Source organism: Artibeus jamaicensis, unplaced genomic scaffold (genome assembly GCF_021234435.1).
Source record: "Artibeus jamaicensis isolate MK-2021 breed Jamaican fruit bat unplaced genomic scaffold, CSHL_Jam_final scaffold_474, whole genome shotgun sequence".
Lineage (NCBI taxonomy): Eukaryota > Metazoa > Chordata > Mammalia > Chiroptera > Phyllostomidae > Artibeus > Artibeus jamaicensis.
In genome coordinates this window covers 10,518,629-10,542,795 of record NW_026522046.1, presented here as the reverse complement: position 1 = coordinate 10,542,795, position 24,167 = coordinate 10,518,629, and the positions used below count along the sequence as shown (strand labels likewise).

At 38.7% G+C, this 24,167-nt stretch overlaps 1 protein-coding gene across 5 annotated transcripts in view; it reads right to left on the bottom strand.

Moving 5' to 3' along the window:
• Window positions 1-4,995: 4,995 nt before the first annotated feature.
• The window catches only part of ZMAT3 (zinc finger matrin-type 3), a 56,596-nt gene continuing 37,424 nt past the window's right edge, over window positions 4,996-24,167 (bottom strand). For all 5 annotated transcript variants that reach the window (XM_037136878.2, XM_037136877.2, XM_053657790.1 and 2 more), the window contains exons 3-6: window positions 17,381-17,500; window positions 14,919-15,085; window positions 14,701-14,801; window positions 4,996-12,572 (exon numbers count right to left, since the gene is read on the bottom strand). In XM_037136878.2, the coding sequence (XP_036992773.1) occupies window positions 12,361-12,572; window positions 14,701-14,801; window positions 14,919-15,085; window positions 17,381-17,500 (600 nt within the window). In that variant the 3' untranslated portion in view covers window positions 4,996-12,360. The remainder of the gene's footprint in view (window positions 12,573-14,700; window positions 14,802-14,918; window positions 15,086-17,380; window positions 17,501-24,167) is intronic.

Below are 24,167 nucleotides of genomic sequence, written 5' to 3'. Positions count from 1 at the left end.
GGACAGTCCCCGATGGCCACGGACGGTGGGGCCGCTCCGCCTGGCAGAGCCCAGAGCAGGAGCCTCACCATCCGGCATCTCACGTCCTTTCTTCTCACTACATATTCTTCCTTCTGACAAACCACACTATTTCACTCAAAATTTCAAAGCTTTCTTAAGTGGAAAGTAAACTTCCCACCAAATAATAGATAATATTAGTAAAGTGCTTTTAAGATGATCTGATATATAATGAGTGCCTTACCAGTGTTTGTTAAGTAGATTAACAAATCTACTTAACAGACGAAGTAAATTTACTCTAGGGACAAAGAGCTAGTTGTACTAAAAATAGGACAAGTATTTGTTCAAGTGTTTTTGATAACTGACTGAATTAGAGGTTGCCATCATACTAGCCACCTGCCTGCTATAGCCCCTTGTGGGTAAATGTTTTCCAGAGCAGCATCCCAGCGAAAGCCAAGCAACACCCCCATGGCAGCTGCGACTGTTTGGGTCCCAGCAACTGTACGAAATCTTGGCTATGTATTAGAACCATCTAAGGAGCACAACCTAAAACAATTAAATCAAAATCTCTGTGGCACAACCCAGGCGTAAGCAACTTGTTTTTAACTTCCCAGGTGCTAGTAAGTTTGAGAACAACTGCTCAAATTTTAATATGCTCATGAATCACCTGGGGATCTTGCATAAACACAGGTTCGAATTCAGTAGGTCTGCAGTGGGACCTAGGATGTTGTATTGGTAAAAAGCTACAAGGTTGTGTAGCAAGGATCTAGCCCAGAGAGTCTATGGAAATGTGTTTCAAAAATTCACCGGGGTATTGTTTTTAATTGGAAAACCATCTAAATATCCATCACCAAAAAGGAATGAATTATGCTATATTTAGACAATGGAACACTATACAGTATTTTAAATGAATAAAATATGGCTACATGTATCATCATATGTTGAGAAGAAACAAAAATAAAAATATTTGTATATTGTTGAGACATTTATGTTCATGTAATGCAAGCATAAAAACAATATTATCTACTGTTTATGGATACATATAGCATTAATATAACACATAGGGAAATAACAGATACCAAATTTAAGATTATGGGTTTATCTAGCCCTGGCTGGTGTAGCTCAGTGGATTGAGCGCGGGCCTGCGAACCAGACAATCGCGGTTCGATTCCCAGTCAGGGCACATGCCTGGGTTGCAGACCAGTTCCCTGCAGGCCAGTTCCCAGCAGGGGACGCACAAAAGGCAACCATACAGTGATGTTTCTCTCCCTCTCTCCTTCCCTTCCCCTCTAAAGATAAATAAATAAAATATTTAAAAAAAAAAAAACAAGAGAAAAGATGTTAGTTATCTGAAAGTTGCCAAATGGGAGGGGGAGGAGAAGAATGGGTGAAAAGGCAAGGGGACTAAGAAGTACAAATAGGTGGTTGCAGAAGAGCCATGAGTATGTAAAGTACAGCAAGGGAAACAGAGCAGCCAAAGAACTTACATGCACAATCGGGACATGAACAATGGTGAGGGATTGCCTGAGGGAGTGGGGAGAGTGGGAGTTGCTGTGTGATAGGAGGTAAAGGGGAAACATCTGGACAAACTGTAATAGCATAATCGATAAAATATAATTTAAAAAAAAGATTATGGGTTTATCTGCCAATGACTTAGATTGGAACTGGGGTTAGCACAGTGGGCTTTGGCTGAATTGGTAATGTTTTATTTTTCTCTAAAAATATCAGAATAACATATAGTAAAATGTTAGGGCTTGATAGTGCTGGGGAACTCGGTGATTACATGTCTGTCTAATTATCCTCTAAACTTTGCATATATTAAATATTTCATAATTTTTAAAGTTTTAAATATTTTTACACCCATGTTCAGCATTATCCACAATACCCCACAGATGGAAGTAACCCGAATGTCCATTGATAAACGAATAGATAAATAAAACATAGTATATACATACAATGGAATATCAGCCTAAAAAGAAAGGAAAATCTGACACATTCCACAACATGGATGTACTCTGAGGACATTATTCTAAGTGAAGGGAAGCGGTCACAAAAGACAAGCCCTGTAAGATTCTACTTACATATTAATTCTGTGAAGTAAAACTCACAGAAAGTAGAATGGTGGTTGGGGGGGCGGGGAGGTAGCGAGGCACAGGGTGTTACTGTTTGTGAGGGAGTTTCTGTTCGGGAGGATGAAAGACGTTCTGGAAATGGGGTGTGGCGGGGGGTCAGTTGCACCACATGAATGCACTTAACGCCACTGATGTGTAGACCTAAAAATAGTTAACATGATCAATTTTGTTATGTGTACATTTTACCACAATTTTGTAACTATTTTTAAAAAGATTTTATTTATTTTCAGAGAGGGGGAAGGGAGAGAAACACTGAGGTACAAGAGAAACATCTCTTGGTTGACTCCTCCATGCCCCAAAATGGGGGCCTGGCCTGCAACCCAGGCATGTGCCCTGACTGAGAACCGAAACGTGACATTTCAGGGTGTAGGCCAGTGCTCAATCCACTGAGCCACACCAGCCAGGGCTTAAATTTTTCTTTTTAAAAGATCATTATTTTATATATTTATATATAAAATCAATAGAGGACCAATGAAAGAAATTTTGAAAATCATACAAGGCAATACCACACAGTCAGAAAGAATGAGACAGATTCACGTGTCCTATCACAGAATGATTGCCAAGGCACACTGCTCACTGAGCAAGAGTGTCACGTGGATTTCCCACTCACGCTGCACAGAACGCCTCTGGGAAAACCACTAAGCGACTGGGAACTGCTCACCTTGGGGGGGGGGATATTGGACATGCGTTCAGGAGGGGCTCAGAACTTATTCAAAAAAATTCAACTAATTTTTTTAAAAGACCAGTTCTCTAAATTGTCCATACTACTGAGTGAGTAAAAGGAATAACTAGAATTCACACCTAATAAGATCCCAATTCTAAGTAAGTGAATTTCAGCAAAGTTAAGTGACCTGCTCAAGAGTACGCAGGTGGCAGAACTGCGGGACCAGTTATGGCAATTTACTTCTTCTCAGCGTCGAAAGTATTTAATAAAACACTTAAAAATGTCTCCTTATGTGCTGCCAGCTTATTGAAGCAGAAATCATTATGTCCTTCCTCCAAATAAATTGTTTAGGGAAAACTTAAGTATTTTGTAGTTCTTATCAGTATGATTTGTGCATGTTTCATAACATTTGCCCTTGTATATTATTTTTAAAATGCTCAACAATCTTCTGTGATGAAAGACTAGTCCTTTCTTTCCAGTTTGGGGCTTCCACTGACCATTATTTTATTTTCGTTCTATGTTTGTTGTTCACATTCCTGAACATGTATGGGTAACAGATTTTTTAAAAGCAAAATAGATATTTTTAAAACATCACGAAAAATCCTACACGTGTGATATATACATACATATGCATATATATGCCTCCTGATTTCCAGTCAATGACTTTTCTCACTCCGCATACTTCAGCAGCTGAAACTGTAAAAGAATAAACTCCTCAACACCTCCCAGAGCAGGGGCGTCAGACTCATTTTCACCGGAGGCCACGTCAGCCTCGCAGTTGCCTTCAAAGGGCAGAATGTAACTTCAACTCCTTAACAGTTAAGGAGTAGTTACAGTTATACGGTCATTAAATTATTTTGGCCCTTTGAAGGCCACCTCAAGGCTGATGTGGCCCCCGGTGAAAATGAGTCTGACACCCCCATCCTGGCGACGTCTTCCCTTGCTTTATTTCAGGATGAAAACTCCTCTCCTCCTCTAAAGTGGTTTTTAGCAGATCCTGCTTCCAAGGTAGTGTACCAACCACACTCAAACTGCTAACTGTAAAATTTAGAGAGTCCACAGGGTGGCACTAGATACCTTTGGTCAAAGTCCATAGCTTACCAGGCTATTTGTAGAAAACAAGGATAGAGAAGAGCCTCTGGCAACAGCAAAGGTTAAAAACTGAAGTTAATATTAAAGACATCTTGTTCCTTTCTGGAGGACAGCTGCCAGCCAAAGCACATTTGAAGCTCCAGTTATGCCTAAAGACGTCCAAAATACCAAGCGGAAGTTACAGACCGCCTGGGGTGGCGCGTATCACTTCCAGTGGCAGATTCACGCTGCTCCTTCAGACACGCTTCCCCACCAGTATTTGACATCCTAAACACGTTTACATACACTCCCTCCTAATACACACACCTCGACCTCTCTCTCTCTCTCTCTCTCTCTCTCTCTCTCCCTCACACACACAACAGACTATTTTCAGGTGATTTTTTTTTGAGGGGCAAGGGGTGGTGGTAAAGGATTCAGTATTACATCCCTATTAAATAATACTTACATTTCACAGTGGGCTAAATCTCAATTCAGATAAAAATCTTAAAACTTATCACACACAGACCTACTTCTGATCTCTCTACAATCTTATCAATTTTATAATAGATATAAAAGTTCATTGCTGGTCTTTTACAGACAGGCAATTTTAAAGTATAATATCCAGTGCCTGACTGTGAATAGATTTTCAGCCAACGGATAAGCCTCAGAAATGCCTGGAGGAAAAAAAGAGCTGAAAAGCTGTACTGATTTAACACTTTTATTTGATGCCCATTATTATGGCTTTCTTTTAAGCTACAAATCTCTTGGAGATGATATAATAAAATGTGCTGATGCCTTGAGTGTTTTGAAAACACAGTCAATGTGATCCATTCAGTTCATTCAAAAACATTTTTTTGTGTGCAGACAGGAATTTTTCCCACGACAGTAAGTGTATGTGTCTTGCATCCCAATTAAACAAACCATAACAGCACCTTCCAAGCCTACCATCCACTCTTCAAAATGAGCACTGAAATTCAGAAGCATATCGCAGGCAGTAAGCCAGAGTGCTTAATGACCATACCGCAATACTGTATTGTATTTTTAAGCGGATTTTAAGAGTATTTTGTATGTGAAATATCCGAAAGATTAATGGATATATGCATGTCAATATGTTTATTTCTAAATGCAGCAGTTATGATTGCGCTAAGCTCAATTTTTCTCAGAATTTGAAGGGAAAAATTTTAAAATATATCAATAGAATTAAGAACTCCCTCCAGTCCCAGGCTAACTCCAGGGAGGTGGGGCAGCTGGGTTAATTTCTACTGCAAGCGCAAGACCTGACAGTACTCCAAGTGAGCTCTGGGAGTCCGTGACGGATTAGGTGCAGACTGATGAATGGTGAACCCACCGCCATCAACCACAGGCATTAAAACTAACACCTCCGTGCTGACAATGTGCCTGTTTCCTTGACCTCCAACTCATAACCAAACAATCTGTGGACAAGACTTGGAAACTGTTTTATTAAATTGAACACAAAATGCCTGTTATAACAATGTCAAGCCTTTATCAGAAATCAGTACATAGTGAGGATACACAGCCAAAATGAGCCATCAACATAAGCAGTATAAATTTTAAATAACTTTTTGATTTCTATATTCAATATACAGAAGAAAACAAAACCAAAGGAGCAATTTTCAATTTCACAATTCACAGTTGATTGGTTTAAACCCCATGACATTTTTTTGTCATTTCTGTAGCCCCAAAACAGAAACATTTCCGAAGTAGAGACTGGCACTTAGCCCCAACAGCATACACAGATGTTAAACCCCTGCAGGACATTTAGAAATAATTTTAGGAAACAACTCCAATTTCACACAGTTCTGGCTGGCATGTTTTTTTTTTAGTTATATCCTTTACCAGAGACACTGTTCTCATGAAATAGCAAAAACTGTTTTACAAGCTTGCCATGCCCTTAAACTAAGGATTCTACAGTCTCCACTGGTTTCCCATGACTTTGTTCTCTAATTTAAAATAATAACGGCACTAAAATGCAACCTTAACAGTGAAAGCAAAGTCGTTTTTGCTTCTGGATCTAAGAGCATACATCCAAGAGAGGCAATGTACTGCCCTAGCAGATACATGGAATGCTGTGGAGCAGAGTCTGACATACTCTAGTAAGGCATTTCAAAGCAGACACACCATACCCAAATTAAACTGCTGTGGGCAGCCAAGGATACCACAAAGTGAACACCAATTAACACAGAATCAACACGAAATTCTCATAAGATGACTCACGAATTTACAAAACCACAGAAAGGCTCAAGTAGCAAAAGAAGGCAAACAATGACCAGCCACTCGGAGTTTTCTTCCTGCGAATGCCAGATTTGCAGAGTAGAAATAAACGTTGTATGTTCTTTGCCCTAGGATAATATTCATTCATTCTGACACATTGGGGTTACTTTTCCTTTAAAAAATAGATCATGTAGAGAATATACATATAATCAGTGATAGAGAACATTCATTTTCACTAGTGAGGGGGTCGCTTAAGCACTTACATAGAAAGAGTTATGAATGAATCATGAAAGTCATTGAAATGCAAAAATAAATCTGATAAAACCTGCATTAGTTAGTATTCAACAGTAAAGTGATATTTTTTAGCAATTTCACTGCATGGTTATAATGAGGGAATATAACCATGAAAAGATCTTTAAGTTCAAAAAGTCATGGAACGCCTAAATATAAAGTCTAATTAGTAAAAATACATATTTTCATCTTAAGGGCCCCAAAGGAAGTGTTATTTAGAAGCCATAAATCTTACCAAACTAGCACAAGAATATGAATCAAGAACATTGAAGTTTCAATTCCAACCTACCCATTCCACCTTGGTACCCTGGAACAAGTCACCTACCATTTTTCCCACACACCAAAAAAAATGGTGTAATGAAGACATATGTCAAAAAATTTTTTCCAGACAGTACTAGAATGAAGCTAAAGATGTTACTAAGGCTCACAATTTCAACAACTCACTGTGCAGTGCAATCACTTCTGATCCTGCTCATTATGGCTAGAAGAAGCCTGGGCGATTCCATTCTCGGGAAACTCAGAGGCTTTATATAAATTCATAGTTTTAACTTTCTAAACCACTTAATCTGCTCTTCTAGAGTTTTCAAAACAGCTAATCATCTATGGTTTGAGTCTGCACTTTCTGGCAGAATGGGCGAAAGTATGAAGGAAATGTGACGACAGAAGCAGCATCAGGTGGAAATGAGGTATAAGCTGACTTCCCCAACCCCAATCAGGAACTCACAATCTTTTAAAGCTGCATAGTTCAGCAAAAATACATCGTAGCAAGAGGGATAAGGGAGAAATCTTATCATGAAACTTTAAAATACATGACAACTAAGCATTTAAAATGTCCAACACAAGAAGACTTCAGTTTGAAGTGTTGTCTTCCCTCATTCTAAGCACATACAAACATAGAAACTGGAAGAAGGCTGAAGTCCACGGGAGAAAAAGTGTATGTTCATTGGCTCAGGTTATCAACTTCATGAGTTCAATAAACACATGATTTACATTTATGACTGAGACACTACCTTTAAAAAGATACTGATATTTAAACAAGTATAAAATTCTAGTTAATGATACCTATGCTGAAGTGTTTAAGGGAAATGTATTGTCTGAAATTTACACTGAAGTATGTATTTAAAATAAACTGTGGACTGAGGGGTGAATAGACGGGATGGACAGATATGTAGTAGTACAATAAAATATTGACTATAGAATCCAGTAGTGGGTATATTGTAAAATGTTTTCAGCTCTGATGTTTGAAAATTTTCACAATAAAATGTTAAATTTCTACAATGAAATTAATTTAGTAGTGTGTTTTAAAGGTTCAAAGTACTCAGCAATTTGGAATTTTAAAAATTATTTGAAATAGGAAAAATTTTGTTGTAGAAGGCCTCAGGCCTGGTTTGTGAAGGTGCTTTTTTTGATGTGGAGACAAAGTAACACAATTAGTATTTATTGTGCATGACCATCTCTTCCCCCACTTCATCTGCAACACACAGTTCCCTCCCCTTTACAGAGACTGAGTTTGAAAAAGAACACGGGACGAAGTTTTCCCAAATTCAGTGTCAAGCTCTTCCCAATCCACACACCACCATTCACCTAATGTAAATGTAATGTAGTTAAAGGTGGAAAGTACTCTATGACCGCTGCCACCCTAGGACACTGAATTCATCTTCAGGGTGTGTGGTTTCTGACCAGTAGAGGTAACAGTTTCACTATCAAATTGAGCCCACATTAAAAAAAATGTAGAACACAGAATTCATATAGACCTTTGCTATTCCAAGCTCCTGTGTTTAATGAACTGTGATTAATGGTAATAATTCTATCATCTCTTCTCTCAGTGAAATGCTAAAACTTGCTAAAGGCACTCATAGTCTGGGCTTAATGGAGACAAGGTCGCATGGGACCATAAGCCAGTATTTTTTTTTGGTACCTATCCAGAAAGGGAGTTTACAAATGATCCCCCCATTTATAATGGAAAGAAAAAGTCAAAAAAGCTATCCGAAGTAATGTCATATGGGAAGCTATTTACACAACTCTTTGTCCATCCTGTTAGTTTGCTGGTAATCAATCACTCACAATAGTAAAAAAAAAACAACGATAACAACCAAAAACCTAAAGGCAACAACAAAATGCTACTATGTATGAAACTCCTGAATAGTGATTTGGCTGATAAAAAAAAGTTGGTAAGGTAGAATATTTTTAAACATCTCTTCAACAGCCTGTATTAAACTTCTGCCTACATTGGCAAATTCACTGACAGAACATTTCTTTATTTTGAAAGCCGCTCTACTGTCCTTACGTGCCTCACCAAGTTCTTCACAGAGTATTTACAGCCTAAGTTCTGAGACTAAGGAAACAAAACAGATTAGGCTCCAAACCCACTGTGCCTGGGCCGCTCTGCAGAAGTGCCAAGAGGGACAATTACATGTCTCCCCTGGCATAAGCAAACTCACTTTCCACAGGTCACTGGGCAGTCCTCAAACTGTCACTGCTCATCATTCCAGCCAAGCCAAGAGTGAAGGAATCATAATCCCACAGCTAATCCTTAAAATCTATCTACAGAGGAAGATTTATATATATACACACTTTATCCTTGTTCAAAGTGTGGCTAGGCAGCTATAGCGAGTATTACCAGTGTCACAGAACAGCCCTGCAAAATAAATGGAAAATCTCATGCTTCCTTTAGTTGTTCAAGTCAGAGGGACATAAGGATGATCTCAGGCACAATTCTCCACTCAATCTCAGGGTTTCTAAAACCTAAATGGTTTTCTAAGTGTATCAACACATTAAAAGGGAAAAATAGTGAGGAGTTGGAGAAGGAACTTTTTCAAAATGGATGGTATTAAAAAAAAGTATTCACTTGCAGATTTCAGTGCAGTGAGAGACAGGCCAACAAATGTAGTAAACCCATGCACATATGTACACGTTGCAGCGTGTGGTACACAAAGACCAACAAAGTATTTCCTGTTCCAAGTGGAGTCATAAGGTTACATGGCACACACAATTTTGTAGCTCAACTTTTGGGGAAGAAAAAAGATACTTCAAAGGCAAGTGCAATCCAATCTTTTAATTGGAACATGGACTTTTTCCTTACAACTTCTTGCCCTCAGTCTCTTAGTATAGAGTTTCTAACTCTCATCTTCTAACATTGACTTCAAAAGACAACTTAAACAAAGATATTCACAGAGAAAAGAGACTTTGATGCCATGAGGTCTTTCTTGCAGATGATTACTGAAATCTACTTAATTTACCTGACCACAGGTTTTCCTCTGTTTAGGCCTCGGTCTGTCCTTGTCTACCGCCTGTAAAAGATACTAACGGGACCCTGGGGAGCTCAGGGTACAAACGCTAGGGCACACAAAATGAAATCAATGGAGAGCACGTATCACTGACTGCAGCAGTAACAACCACCTTCTCTGACCCGGAAAAACACTGTCTACTAGGAATGCATGACATGAGATACCGTACTATGCAGAGATGTACTTTTAGGCATTTCCTTTCTGACAGCTTCTGTCACCCTTTTTTTCACCTGTGGAACACAGAACATTATGAAGCAACAAACCCAGAGCACACCACTGTCACAGAGACTTGTAGGGGCTTTTTAGAGGAGATGTGTATGTCACTTCTATAAGTGATCACAGAAGTTATTCACCAACTTCCCAGAGTTTAGAAATTAAGGAGTAAACAGAATAGGCAATATGGTATCTAAAGTGTCATATAAAACAAACACGTAGCTCTTTTTTAGTGCAAAGAAATATGGCAAGTAAGAAATAACACTATAAATCTTTTTTTTCTTTAAAAGAAAATGTGTTTATGCATTCACAAAGTCCATTAAGGGCACTGGGATACTGGAAACCTGAATACACAAGGCCAGGAAAAACATCAAGGCCTTAAATCCACTCCTCTTTGTATATATATTGAAATTAAGTGGGAAAAATAAGAAAAACCCTTCCTTTAATTTTATTTTATTTGCAAAGGAAAAAAATGAAAATGGATGAATGTCACTTTTACAAAATACAAATTCTTATCCACAATTGTTTACTGTTACCTGAAATAAGAATTCAATGAAATCTTCTCTATGATGTCACATAAAAGTATTTATCTATAGTTTTATGTGTGTGTGTATAAATACACATACAAAAAGAAGGGAAGATGGGATTTTTAAATAATCACAGAACCTAGTGGCCAGCACTGTAATATTAAAATCTACCAAATAATTACTTAGCAGCAAAATGAATAACCTACTGACCAATAAACTAAGCTCTAAATTGCCCTAAACTAATCAACTCTATTTTACAGATAACTGCACAAAGCATTATTATACTAAGAGTTACGGGTCTGGATAGAATCTCAACCAAACATTAACTCATTCTTCTGTTTCTGGGGGAAAAAAATTAAATAATTCTTCCTTTCAAAAACCATCTCTTCAACAGAAGAATGATTTGATATTGTACCAGAGGTTAATCATAAAACTAAAATTTAAATATGGGTCTAGATCGTTCAAAAATTATTTGGAAGTATTAAAGGAAAGAAATGATGATTGTAATTTTCCTTCTCCCCATTTCTTTGCATATAGAATTCTCAAGAAAAAATTAGGAGTTTGGTTATTTTTTTTAATTAGTAATATAAGCAATCAAGTGTGAATTGACCACAGTGCAAAGATACTTCTCAATATAAACTTCTATGTGGCCTTTCAAAAGAAGGATGGATGAGCACGGTCTTATCCATGTAAATATAAGTAGATAAAGTACAGTTAATGAAAGTTCATAGAGTATTCCATTAGTTAATCTAGACATACACTAGAGCTTTATTCTAAAAACAAAATACAAAACTAATAATACTGTTGTCATTATCAAATATCAAGTAATCTATAACATATTTTGCTATTTCTATTATCTTCAAGAAAGCTGAGTTAGAAAGAATGAAATCAAAGTTCATGTATTTTTCTGCTAGAAATGATAATACTGAAATTTGATTAACTTTTTAAAAATTCCTCTCTATCTATCAAAGTCAGGTAACGGTATTTTTCAGAACAACCAGCAAACCAACAAGAGATGAATATGAGTTCAATGAAAGGATTGTTTTATCTCCAAAGTCTGCCAAACCAAATATCCAGAGATCTAAACTTATGATTGAGACCATCATGTAAGTAACAAGTCATTATCAATGAAGTAACTCTAAATTGAAAAATCAAACACATCTTTACATTTTCTAAAACCAGCTGAAAAATATTTTTTAAAAAAATATCGTATCTATCTTCGATTCATTGGATATTCAAATGTGGGGCTTGGAAATTCCACAACACAGCTGGGGCATGAAAATAAGCTTATCAGACAAGCTAATTCAGCTGGGTGGGGAGGGCGTGGAGAGGAAAGAAGGTGGAATTTAAATATGTGAAATCCATAACTGGAAATTAAGTTTTACTGTTTGCAAGTCCCCATCAAAAGTGTCTGAGTCCAAGAAAACCTTCATCTCGATAATGGGAAGACATGATAAAGGGGGAAATGTCCCGGAGAAGACCCCACCACCAAGACACTGAGTACAGGTGGTGGTTCCAAAGAAGCCTTGGGAAACTGAAATCTCTGCTTACCTGTTTTCACTGTGATCTGAAGAACTCATAAAAACCTTTTATTTAAGAGTTCATAAAACTAAAATTGCAAAAGAAGATGAGCCTGTTAAATAGTTAAAGCTCTAAGTGGTCAGCTACTAACTGACCAGATGGTCAAGATAAACCATTATTTCTCACGGGGTGGAGAGGTCACATGGTCTAAGTAACTCAACACAACTAACCTGAAGAAGCATCATGACCTAAGAAGCATGTTCTCGTCCTTCCCCAGTTTTGACATCTCACCGCACCACTGCAGGTTACATGTGTTAACATTAAGCAGAGGAATGTACTCATATCAAAAGGACCACAAAGCAGGGCATATTGACAGAAGGCAAACGACAGGCAGGATGAGCTGCTCTACTGGAATACAACGATCACTATACATAGCCCAGATTCTCCATCTCATTCCTATACCGCTGTTCAGACACCTTGCTTTTATGTTGCTTGCTCTCTAAATGATGCCGGAACTCCACCTCTTCGCCAGCCCCAACGTTACACATGGAGCAGTAAAACTGGCCACTCGGAGTGACGCACATGGCCAGATCACGGGGAATTCTCTGCCGAGAGCGACGATTGAAGTACGGACCTCCTAAAGCGAGACACAAAAGTAATGTGTTCACTTCAAAACATTCACTAAATGAATGGCAGCAGTCTGATTAATTATAATTTTGACTTTTTTCCTAAATTAAAATTATAAAATTTACAGATTCCTACCTTCAAATGAATGTGAAGTTAATGCATTTTTTTAAATTACAATATTGTAAAGGCTCAATCTAAAAACTAGTATGATTCGTCCAACTATTGTCACAAAGATTACTATAGAGCCAAAACCAAAGTCTAAATGCCAATGTCTCTAAAATGTAAATACTGTTTTAAAATCATTTAATTTCCCAGCATTATACGAAGTTTTACAATTATCCTAACCCTTTAATCCAGAAATTCTATTTCTAAGAATTATCCTAAGAAAAATATTAAGAATGTTTACATAAAGATTTATCAACAAGGACATTTATTTCATCAGCATTTACAAAAAGTTTTTTCTGGGAGTGGGTAGGGAAAGGACAGTTCCAAAAGTACAACTTAAAGAATTATGCTTAGGACTATAATGGAAAACCATGCAGTCACTAAAAATAATGAAAACACTATGATTCCATGAAAATGTGATTATAATATGCTATTAAATGAAACAAGAATATCACAAACTATTATCACAAATTCTATTTTTAAGAAGCAATATGAAGAGTGGAATGACATATAAAAATGTTGGTGGAATTACTGATCATTTTATTTTCTTTTTATATAATTGACTTAAGTTAGGCCATTTATTTATTAATTTTATGGTTTTCTTTTCTACTGTAATAAATATTTCAGGCTTTTCTCAAACTATTACTTTTACTACATCCTATAAATTTAATATATTTTTATTACTGTTTGGTTCTAAGAGTTTTTAATATTCCATATAATTTCTTCTTTGACCCATGATTTATTTAAAAATCTTTTAAAATTTCCAAACAGCTGAAAATCTTGTGGGGTTTTTTTTTAATATTTTTGTTATTGACATCTCATCTGATTGTCCTCTGGTCAGAGAACATCACCTAAACCGCCTTCTGACCTAAAGCTCCTTTTATCTAATATTAATACAACTACCTCCGCTTCCTTCCTCTCAGCTCATTTTTTAATCTGTTCTTAAAGCCTCTGTATTTTAAGTGGTAATTTAGTAAATTTATATTTGTTGTTAACTACTGATATATGTTCAGGCTTTTATTAATTACATTATATTACTGTTTCTATGTGTCCCTATTTTCTATGCTACTCTTACCTTTCCAATGAACTTTTTTTAAGATTTATTTATTTTTAAAGAGAGGGGAATGGAGGGAGAAAGAGAGGGACAGAAACATCAATGTGTGGTTGCCTCTCACAGGCCCCCCACTGGGGACCTGGCCTGCAACTCCTGGCATGTGCCGTGACTGGGAATCAAACCAGTGACACTTTAGTTCAAAGGCTGGCACTCAAAACATTGAGCCACACCAGCCAGGGCTGTTCTTTTGTTCACATGAATGACCTGTGCTGGTATGTGTATACACTGGGGGATGGAGTAGGAGGAGGGTGAGGGGCTACTGAGTCCTATTTTCCATCCTGAAGACAACCAGAAAAGGCAGGAAACATTCCTATAAGCTAGTTGACCTGAAGGTGTGTATAGCAGAATCACTGAGGAAGCATTTTCAAAACACATGTGCGTCTGGGCCCTACTCCAAATTCACTGACTGAAGATCTCTAAGTCCTGGTGCAGGCATGTGTGTTTCACAAAAACTCCCCTTCTGATTCACTACCCTGGTTTAATGCCATCGCTACAATGTTTTTTTTCCCCCACTATATACAGAATTAGCATGGTACAACTTCAAAACTAAATAGTGCATTTTTATAATGATGTTACATTTCTCAGCTGGCAAATACCAGAAGAAATACAAAGGAACTATGATAAAAAGATCTTAAAACATAAAAACTATAGTTTAAAAACAAAATGAATATACTAGATAGAAAATAAATCACTAAATGAAACCTGAAATAAATACCAGCTTGAAAAGCCACTAGACCAATTCAAACAGAACAACAGCTTACCCCAAATTCTCAGAGTTATCTATTACCATTAAAAGAAATAAAAGTAAAGGAGACCATTTGTAGAATGTAGCCAAGGCATGTGGAAATCCAGTGGATACCTGAATTATTCTGTACTGTATACATATTTCTCCTATTAGGCATCATTTTATATTCATTCCCTTCTTTCCGGGTCCGCCGCTGACCTGCCTCTGAAGACTCCCTGGAGGAAAGAAATTTTAAAAGAGTGAGAGTTCTAAACCAGGATCCATTTCAACTCCTTCCCTCTACAGTCAGTCTCACACAACACTGTGGCCTCAGAAAAAAAGGCAATACCTACGAGAATGAGTTACTCTGAGCTTCCGCCAGCCGCAGCCTCTTGGCGTGATTCTTCCCTTGATAGTGAGCCTGAGCCACTGCGGGAGAACTGAAGGAGGCATCGCAGAGCTTGCAATAATCGTTCTCCGTGGCCAGGATCACTCTGCCTCCTGGCTTAAAGGAGCCCATCTGACAGCAAAGATGTAAGAAACAAGGTTAAAAAAAACACCTGGAGCTTATTCCCTTCTTTTCCTCCAAGTTCCTTCTAAGGCACTTTGTGAATTAGTCATGGTTTTGCAGGACAATAATCAGTGTACCAAAATAACAAATGGCTCATTGCTATCTCCAATAAAAAAATAAAAAATAAATAAAAAACTTAAAAACCCAGCATGGAAGATACAGGGCAGTATAGGTAAAGCCTAGAATCACATTGTCAGAAAAAGTCAAGTCGGCCCAGAATCCATCAACAAGCACTTACTGAACATCTACTGTTAATAAGGCTTGTTACTTAATGCAGAAGCTGTGTACAGACATATATTTTTAAAAATGAGCCTTTGCTCAAAGAGTCCACAAACTAGCTACAGATATAATTATAATTATATAATATTATTATAATTATATTATAATAATATAATAATAATACTATATAATGGGGAAATAACCAGCAGATCCAGTCAGTTACATTCAGGTTGAGAAACAACAAGTTAAGGGAAACCTAACATTGTGCCCAAAAGATAGTATCCGCTCAAATGTTTTTGGGTTAAAAACAACAAACTAGGTTTTGTCTGGAGGAGAATAAAATATACAAGAGTCTGGAAAGCATATCATATCAGGACTAGCTGAAAGAAGTAGCACTGTTTCTTTCACCTGGAAGAGAAGATTTCTGGAGACAGGATAGCTGTCTTCAAAAATCACAAAGGGCTACACTGTGAAAGGCGGCTAAGGCTGTTTGCCGGGAAGGGCGGAGCTGGCTGAAAACAGTCCCCAACGGGGAGCAGCCACCTCGTTCTGGGGCAGCCTTCAGGAACTAGTCCTGTGACAACTACACTGCCTGAAGAGCATCCCAGTAACGTTCCTGTCCTCTAAATCGGTGTTCAACATAGCTCACTTACCCCCACGAATTCTTGCAGATGGAGGAATAGTTGGTATTTCTATCCATACCTTAGTACTGGAAACTAACATGCAGAAAAATAAAATGTATACTATGGTGGTTGTGAGTAGAGGTCTAAGATCAGAAACAATTCTTGCCCCACCACATGTAATGCTGTGGACAAGTTACTGTATCGAGCTGGCCGGAACTTCTAACAAACCTCCAGGTGAGATGGATGTAGCTGGCCATGGCCACACCTCCCAGTGAGAAGGCCAGGCCTTCTAAGTTACTGCGAGCACCAGGTGAAGTCAGCGCCCAGGTCTAGACCCAGGCGAGGCAGGCACTTGCTATGAGCAGGAAATTTAAGGGAGCATCGAAACACTCAGCAATCAAAAGAAATAATATTCTAATGAAACAGTTTAATAAACTAGATCAAGCCTAACACAAAAAAAATCAATGAGGAACAAAATATCAAATTTTTAAATAAAGACAGGATCAGTAACTGTGCCATACTGCTGCCTGAGGCAAAAGGAAAATAATACCCTGTCTTTAAGTTTTGACCTTTTGTTCACTATTGAATTGTTTATGTTAATTCTGAATATTTTAAATATTTATCTTGACTACTGAGGTTTTTTTCCTCCCCCTTATATTGCGGGCATGGTGAAGTGTATCCCTCTCATGACCCTAATCCCGGCCCGGAATGAAATGATGCATGAAAAGTGCTTAGCAGAGTACTTGGCACAGTAAGTACTCGATTAGAGTTATTGTCTACGGCCACTGTACTGTTCTAAGGACAAATCATACTTCAAAGGCAGGTTAAGGAGTAGAATCCATATGTCAGAGGCTATTCAAGTACCGGAATATCTTGCTCGAAACACATGTTCTATCTTTCAAATAGTGAAAGGAACTCCACTTTTAACCAGAGAGACTTTACACAGGTTCTCTGCAGAGGAGTTAAAAAAAGGACAGGGGTTAGCAATCTCAGGAAACTGATCTTAATGGAAGGCAAAATTTAAACTAATGGCATTAACAACAATAAAGATATGTTTTAAAATTTCTTGTTCTATTCAGGGTTAGTTGGTTTTTATTCTAGCTTAGCCCTAGACGCTGAGGGCCGTTTGAGCCAGAATTCTGAGAAATGTGTAGCAAAAGACTCACGAAACAGTAAGTGTTACATCATTTCATGCATCACAACCAAAGCCAATGAGAAATCTGAAGGTCTGTGGATTTTGCATGTGCTAAATCCAGCCCTGTAGTTCAAGGAGTTTTAAAAGCACTGACGGGACCTTTCAGGAGTATCTGCCCAATTGTGCCTTAATGGGCAAGACAAAGATGATAACTACCCCCGTGACCATCTGTGCACAGGTCGGCTTTCACCCTGAGACACGTCTCACCTGTGGAGGGACAGGAACGGCTGGGGTGGCCACAGGTTCTACCGCGTTGCTCATTCTGGCAGGAGGAGGACAGCTGTTCGCTGCATAGTAATTTCTGAGTTTCTTACCATGATTTTTACCCTAGAAGTAAAATGAAATGGGTACTCACCACAGGGACAAATATGTCAAGTTAATATATTCACTTAAAAGTGGGAAAAAAAGGAAGAAATACAAGCAACACTAACTACATTTTATTCTTTCAGATACAGGCAACACTGGGATAAATAGACCACTAGCTAGATTTGATTACTTGATCTTAAGTAAAAGTCTATCCTTTGGTCCTAAGAGGATAATTAAATTTATCTGAGAAGGATAAGAGAATAAAGCCAAAAGAAATTAATTTCCTATATATTTCTAGAAAAGTATCACATTTTCCAGCAATCTCCATTCTCCCTAAACTTGCCATTCACACCCGACTGCCTAAATACGAATTTCATGACACTATGCTCTAATCTACTTTATAAATCTGTAATAAAATGGATAAACCAATTCTTTTTTTACAAAAACACCTCTTACAGAGCTATTTTACTTTGTGCATTACTATATTTGCTGCTCACAAAACTCCAGTAGGATGAATTTGTTAATATTATCCACATATGTAACGGCTGAAAAGCTGCAACCCAGAGCGCGTGGGGGACTTGCGGCCAACACCTGCAGCAGGGCTGAGCGGTGGGGCCAGGGCTGGCGGCAGGCCTTCCAAGCCCCAAGCAAGGCCCTGTTTCTCCACAGCGTGATGGCTTCAGGACGCACAGTGAGCCTCTACTAAAATGGATTTGCTTCTCTGTTATGTCTCCCTTAAGTCATTATTCACGTGACTACATTCCTTCAATGGATACAAAATGGTGGGAAGGCTCAGTGATCTAAAAGCACTCTAAATGAGGGTAACAAAGTATATTATCCTTTAAACTACCTCATAAAAACCAAACTTGTTGACAAACATTTATTCACCATCTAGTATATGCTAAGCCCTAGAAACAGGACTATCACATGCTCCAGAGGTGACAGATAACATATTAACTAAAGTAATGAGCTAAGTGCCACCTTCTGACCACCAGAATGCCCTAAAGGTGCCCTGACCACCGTCACAGTGACCTTCAGGGGGTCAAATTCAGCCGTCGTACCTCTGCCTTTGTCGTATTTGAACTCAGAGCAGCATGACACAACTGACACTCTCTCCATCTACTGTCTTCTGTGACTTCCTCTTACACCCCTGTCCCTCAGTCTCTACACGCTACGGTGTCCCAACCCTGCTCTCACCTCTCTTCTCTCTCCATCTACACTCAAACTCTGTCATTTTATCCAGTTTCAGTGCTTTAAAATATAATCAGTAAGTTGCTGACTCCCGAAATTATCTATCTCCATCCCTGTTAAGAACTCCATGTTTGTGTCCTGCCAAATATCGAATACTGAAATCTAACCCCAATGTGACAGCATTAGGAGCAGAGGCCTTTAAGAGGTAACTAGGTCTGGAAGGTGTCCCTTTATGAAATACACACCAGAGGTCCCCCTCACCCTCTACCTGCCACGTGAGAGTACAAGGAGATGTCAGTGGTCTGCAGTCTGGAAGAAGATTCCCCCTAGAACCCAGCCGAGCTGCACCCTAATCTCAGACTTCCTGCCTCCAGAACAATGTGAAATAAGTGTTCCTTGTGTAAGCCACCCAGCCTCCAATCACTGGTTATAGCAGCCCCAACAAACTGAGACAATCCCTGACCTTCAGAGCCACCTGTCCAACTCACTTCCTGCCATTCACACTTGGCAGTCTCAAGAGGCATGTCCAACTTAAAATATCTGAAAGGTAATTTTTAATTCCTCCCCCACAAAGCTTTCTCATTGCTGTTACCACCACTAGTCATCTGTGTGGCAGTTACTCTGGCAGAAAAGCCAAGGGGTCCTTTTCTTGATTCTATCCCTCCTTAAAACCAACACATCTAGTCCATCAGCCAGTCCTAGCAGCCTACCTTGAAAATACATCCTAAGTCATTCCACTTCTTTCTATGGACATTACAAATACCACAGAATCCAAGCTACCAACATGCTCCACTTGCAGCAACCACTCCTACCTGGTCTCTGCTCTCCTCTGTCCCCCTGCAACTCTCCTCATACCCTCCAGAAAGACCATTCCAGACATAAATCGGATCTGACTTTCTCTCACGTAAAATCTCCCAACGGTTTCCCGCTACACTGGAAATCAACACATCTTACCCATAAAGCCCTACGTGATCCGACCCTGCCCATGTCTCAGATTTTATTTACACAGCTCCCCTTCCTGCAGCTCATGATGCTCCTGACCCACTGGCCCTCCTTCTGCTCCTCACATGATAAATTCGTGTTAGCTCCAGGCCTTTGTATTCACTGCTCCAGCTGCCCAGGATGTTGCTCTCCTTTCAGACCGCTGCATGGCTGGTACTTTCTGATCTTTCAGGTCTCGACTCAAACAGCATCCCACTCAGTCTGAAGTCAGGCCCCTCCACACACACTCTATCCCATTACCACAATATCTAAAATAATACTGTTTATTTCTTTTCTCTCTCCAACCCCCTGAACTGTAGACTCCTTAAAAAAATAAGAACCCTGTCTGTCTGGTTTACTGTTCTAGCCCTAATGTCTTCAACAGTTTCCAGCATGTAGCAGGCAATAACTAAATATTTGTTGGATAAATGAATCAATAAGCATAATGTAGTTAACAAACTGCTAGAACACAGAGAAGGAATTTCTTACTTCTGCCTGAAGGTGCCAGGTATGACTTTCCTGAAAAGGGGACATGCAAATCATCTTTTAAAAAATGTTGACCAGGCAGTTGAGGAGTGAGGGGAGAGAAATTTGTGAACAGAGGAAATAGTGTTGAGCAAAGACCCAGCCGGCTGGAGAGAGGGTCTTCAGGATCCTTTAGAGGTAGGAGTTGAGACACATGCAGGGGTTGGGGGGACTTCAGAGGCAGCAGGGGATCTCTTAAGAAATTTAAGCAAAGTAATAACATGATTGGATTTCATTTGATAAAGAGTATCCTGGGATCAGCATGAGCAATAATTTAGTGTAATTCAAAGTTAGAAGCTGGGAATATAGAGAAGACAGCCAAAGACAAACCCCCAGGCACTAAAATATAGAGTACAGTAGAGGATGAGGATCCAGAAAATGAGATGAAACTGTTTGGCCTACGAAGTAATATGAAAATCAAACAAGTGCAGTATCATGGAAGCCTATAACGAGGTGATTCAAAACAAGAATCTGGTTAAATACAGTATAACCCAGGAACTCTACTTCTAAGTAGTATCAAACAGAAACATCTGAGGGGATATGTATAAGAATGTTCCCAGAAGGACTGTTTCTAACAACTGAAAATGGAAACAACTTAACTATCCATCTACCACATAATGGTTAAATTGTAGTCTACTCATAAAATGGAACACTATATACACAGTGAAACTGATAGTAACCAGAGGGGAGGTGGGAGGGGATAATGGGGGCAAGGGGGAAGGGTTTTCAGACACATGTATACAGGACACATGGACAAAGCCAAAGAGGGGTAAGGGTCGAGGGTGGGAAGTGGGGATGGCTGGGGTGTGGGGGAGTGGTGGGGGGAAATGGAGACAACTTCACTTGAACAACAATAAAAAATGTAATAAAAATAGCCCTGGCTGGTATAGCTCAGTGGATTGAGCGGGGGCCTGTGAACCAGACAATTGTGGTTCAATTCCCAGTCAGGGCACATGCCTGGGTTGCAGGCCAGTTCCCAGCAGGGGACGCATGAAAGGCAACCATACACTGATGTTTCTCCTCTTCTCTCCTTCCCTTCCCCTCTAAAGATAAATAAATTAAAAATCTTTAAAAAAATGTGATAAAAATAAAAATAAAAGCTAGTTATACATAAAAAATAGAAAGAAAATAAACACTCTAGGGTCATGCATGACAACACAAATAATTCTCATAACAAAATGTTGAATAAAAAGAATAAGTTGCAAAGGTATTTAAGAATATTTTTTTTTTCACTACGGAGGTTAAAAACATGAAGAAAATCATTGCACATTATATTGGAAAATGCGTGTGTGGCAAAAGTACAAAACAAGTATACAAACAAGAAATACCAATGCAGCATAGTGGCTACATCTGGAAGTTAGGAAAGGATACAGTTGGGAATGGATTGGGGTGAGGGGCTTCAAGTGAGCTGATAATTTTCACTCTTTAAACTAGACAGCAAATGCACATGTGCATTATATTATTTTAGGCCTTTTTTTTGTGTCTGAAAGACTTAATTTAAAACAATAACCAAAGATGGAGAGGCTCATCAGGTCAAATGCTACTGTGGGGTCAAGACACAGAAGTTAATGCTTGGGTTTGAAAAGCTGGATGCCAAGAGTAACTTGGTAAGAGCCACTTCAGTAGAGCAGCGGGGGAATAAAAGGTGTACAAGTAGCGTAAGGAGACAGTGGGAGAGGGGAAAATGGAGACAACCACTACAGGCAACTCTTAAGAAGACTTCTTCTATGACAGGTAATAGAGAAACAGGGGAAGTAGAATATAGAGTTAGAGGGGGACATAGATCGGTAAAAGATTTTTTTTAAAGAGAGAGGTGTGAGAGAAACTTTGATTAGTTGGCCCTCACATGCCCCCAGTTGGGGACCCAGCAACCCATGCATGTATCCTGACCAGGAATCAAACCAGCGACCTTTTGTTTTGCAGGATGACGCCCAACCCACTAAGTTACATCAGTCAGGGCAAAAGATTTTTTTAAAGATGGGCTTTATTTAGGCTACTTTGCATGACAACATGAGGAAGTGGTGGGGGAGGGAAAGAACAGAACAGATGATGCAGACTCTACAGCAGCACCATCCATGAAAAGGCAGAAGAAGATGAGATACACAGTACTAAGGGCGGGGTCAACTTCAGACACTATCAGTATCTTATTCTCAAAACAGTATCCGCAGTGCTATTCAAGTTGATGTTGCATCCACAACATAATGATAAGAATGGCAACTAAAATTTCCTGAGCACTTATGTGACTGATACTGTTCTAAACAATTCATAAATATTATCTCATTTAAGCATCATGAAGTTTCTATCAATTAGGCATAATTATCATTCCCATTTTACATATGAGAAAACTAAACTCAGAGAGTTAAAAACTTGCCAAAGAACTTCCAGATAGTTGGGTGGCGGCTACCTAGATTTGCATCTCCCCACATATCCTCTACGGACAATACAGAATGACAAGAAAAATAAAACTACACTCAAATCATGCCCTCTACATAACGAGACGCCACAGAATGTCCAGACTTCAAAATAACTGTAGGTAAAAAAAAAAGAAAAAGCATCAAATCTCAGTCAGCCATCACTCATGTTCCTGCCAGGAGCCTGCACGGCAAGGAACAACACACAATAACTGTAAGAAAGAGAAAAGGGGGAGCGAGCAGAACACCTAAAACTGGTTTATAACTACCACTGGGAAACCTAAGACCTCTAAGCTTCTAAACACTAAAGCACGGCCCAGTCACCGACTGCTGGGAGGGAGGAGCTTGAATGTACAAGTGTTCTAAAGTGGCTATCATCAAAGTGGCGTCTGGAGGAGAAAAAGACAAAAAGGAAAAGAAAGTCGCCCTTTTGCAACTGAGAGATGAAGGGAGAAAAGAAGCAAAACAGGAAAAGCTAGCGTCCTGCAAGACAAAAAGAACAAAAGAAAGATCAGAGGACCTATAAACCTTCTCCAGAACACCAAAAAGAAAAAATTATTAAAGAACTCGACTTTGCCACTGTGAGAGAAGAGGCTTCCCATGAATTAAGGATCTCATAAACTACCCAAATCCACAAAATGAACAGATGAAACAAATCAGTCTATACAAAATTACTACCAAAACAATCAGCACATGTCAGCAAGTGAGCCCCCTGCCCCCCCTCAAAAAACCAACATGAAATAGAAGGAAGCCATTTAGAAAATGCTCCGAGTTGAATTAAATATATTCAAACAAGAATTTGAGGATATCAGAAAATCACTGTGAATCCAGAATTTAAAATGTACAAAGAAAAATAGTCAAAACATGTTGAGAAATAAGCAGAATGATTAAACTCAGGGAAACAGAAGAGAATTATGTCAAACATCAGAAGTAAATACAAAGGAGAATAGGCACAAACGAAAATGTATAATAATAGCAGGCACAGAAGATTTTTAAAAAGCAATCAAGAAAATAAAAATGATATAAAGAAAAACTTTAAAGGGTGAGAGAGAAAACAATGGAAATAGAAGATAATAAGGAATGGCTTACGTAAAACTGGTGTTCCTTAAGAAGTAAAACAAACAGTCAGAACTAATATTTGAATCTATAATTGCCTAAAATTGTCTTAAGTTGTCCAAAAGTAAATACTGAAAAGGCATACTAGGTATCCGGTTAGTAGATTTGTTTTTCACAGAGATACTGATAAGTACTGACAGAGAGAGGCAGGGAGGGAGAGAGGGTGAGGGAGAGTGTTTTGTGGATAAATCCAGGTTTCTCACTATCAAAGAATGTTTAACTCTCATAGTTAACTATCATAGTTCAAAAGATGGAAGGTTAGAACGAGCAATGTCTTGGCATATTGACAGTGGAAGTTTCAGCCTGATTTCAGTTTTTAATGTGTGTACAGATAAATATAAATGTGTTTGTATATACACAGATATATTACTATCTCTGACACTGAGAGGACCTAGAAACAATAAAACCCCAGTACCAAACACCACACCCTGCACTGAGACTGTCTTCTAAATACCATTCTCCGA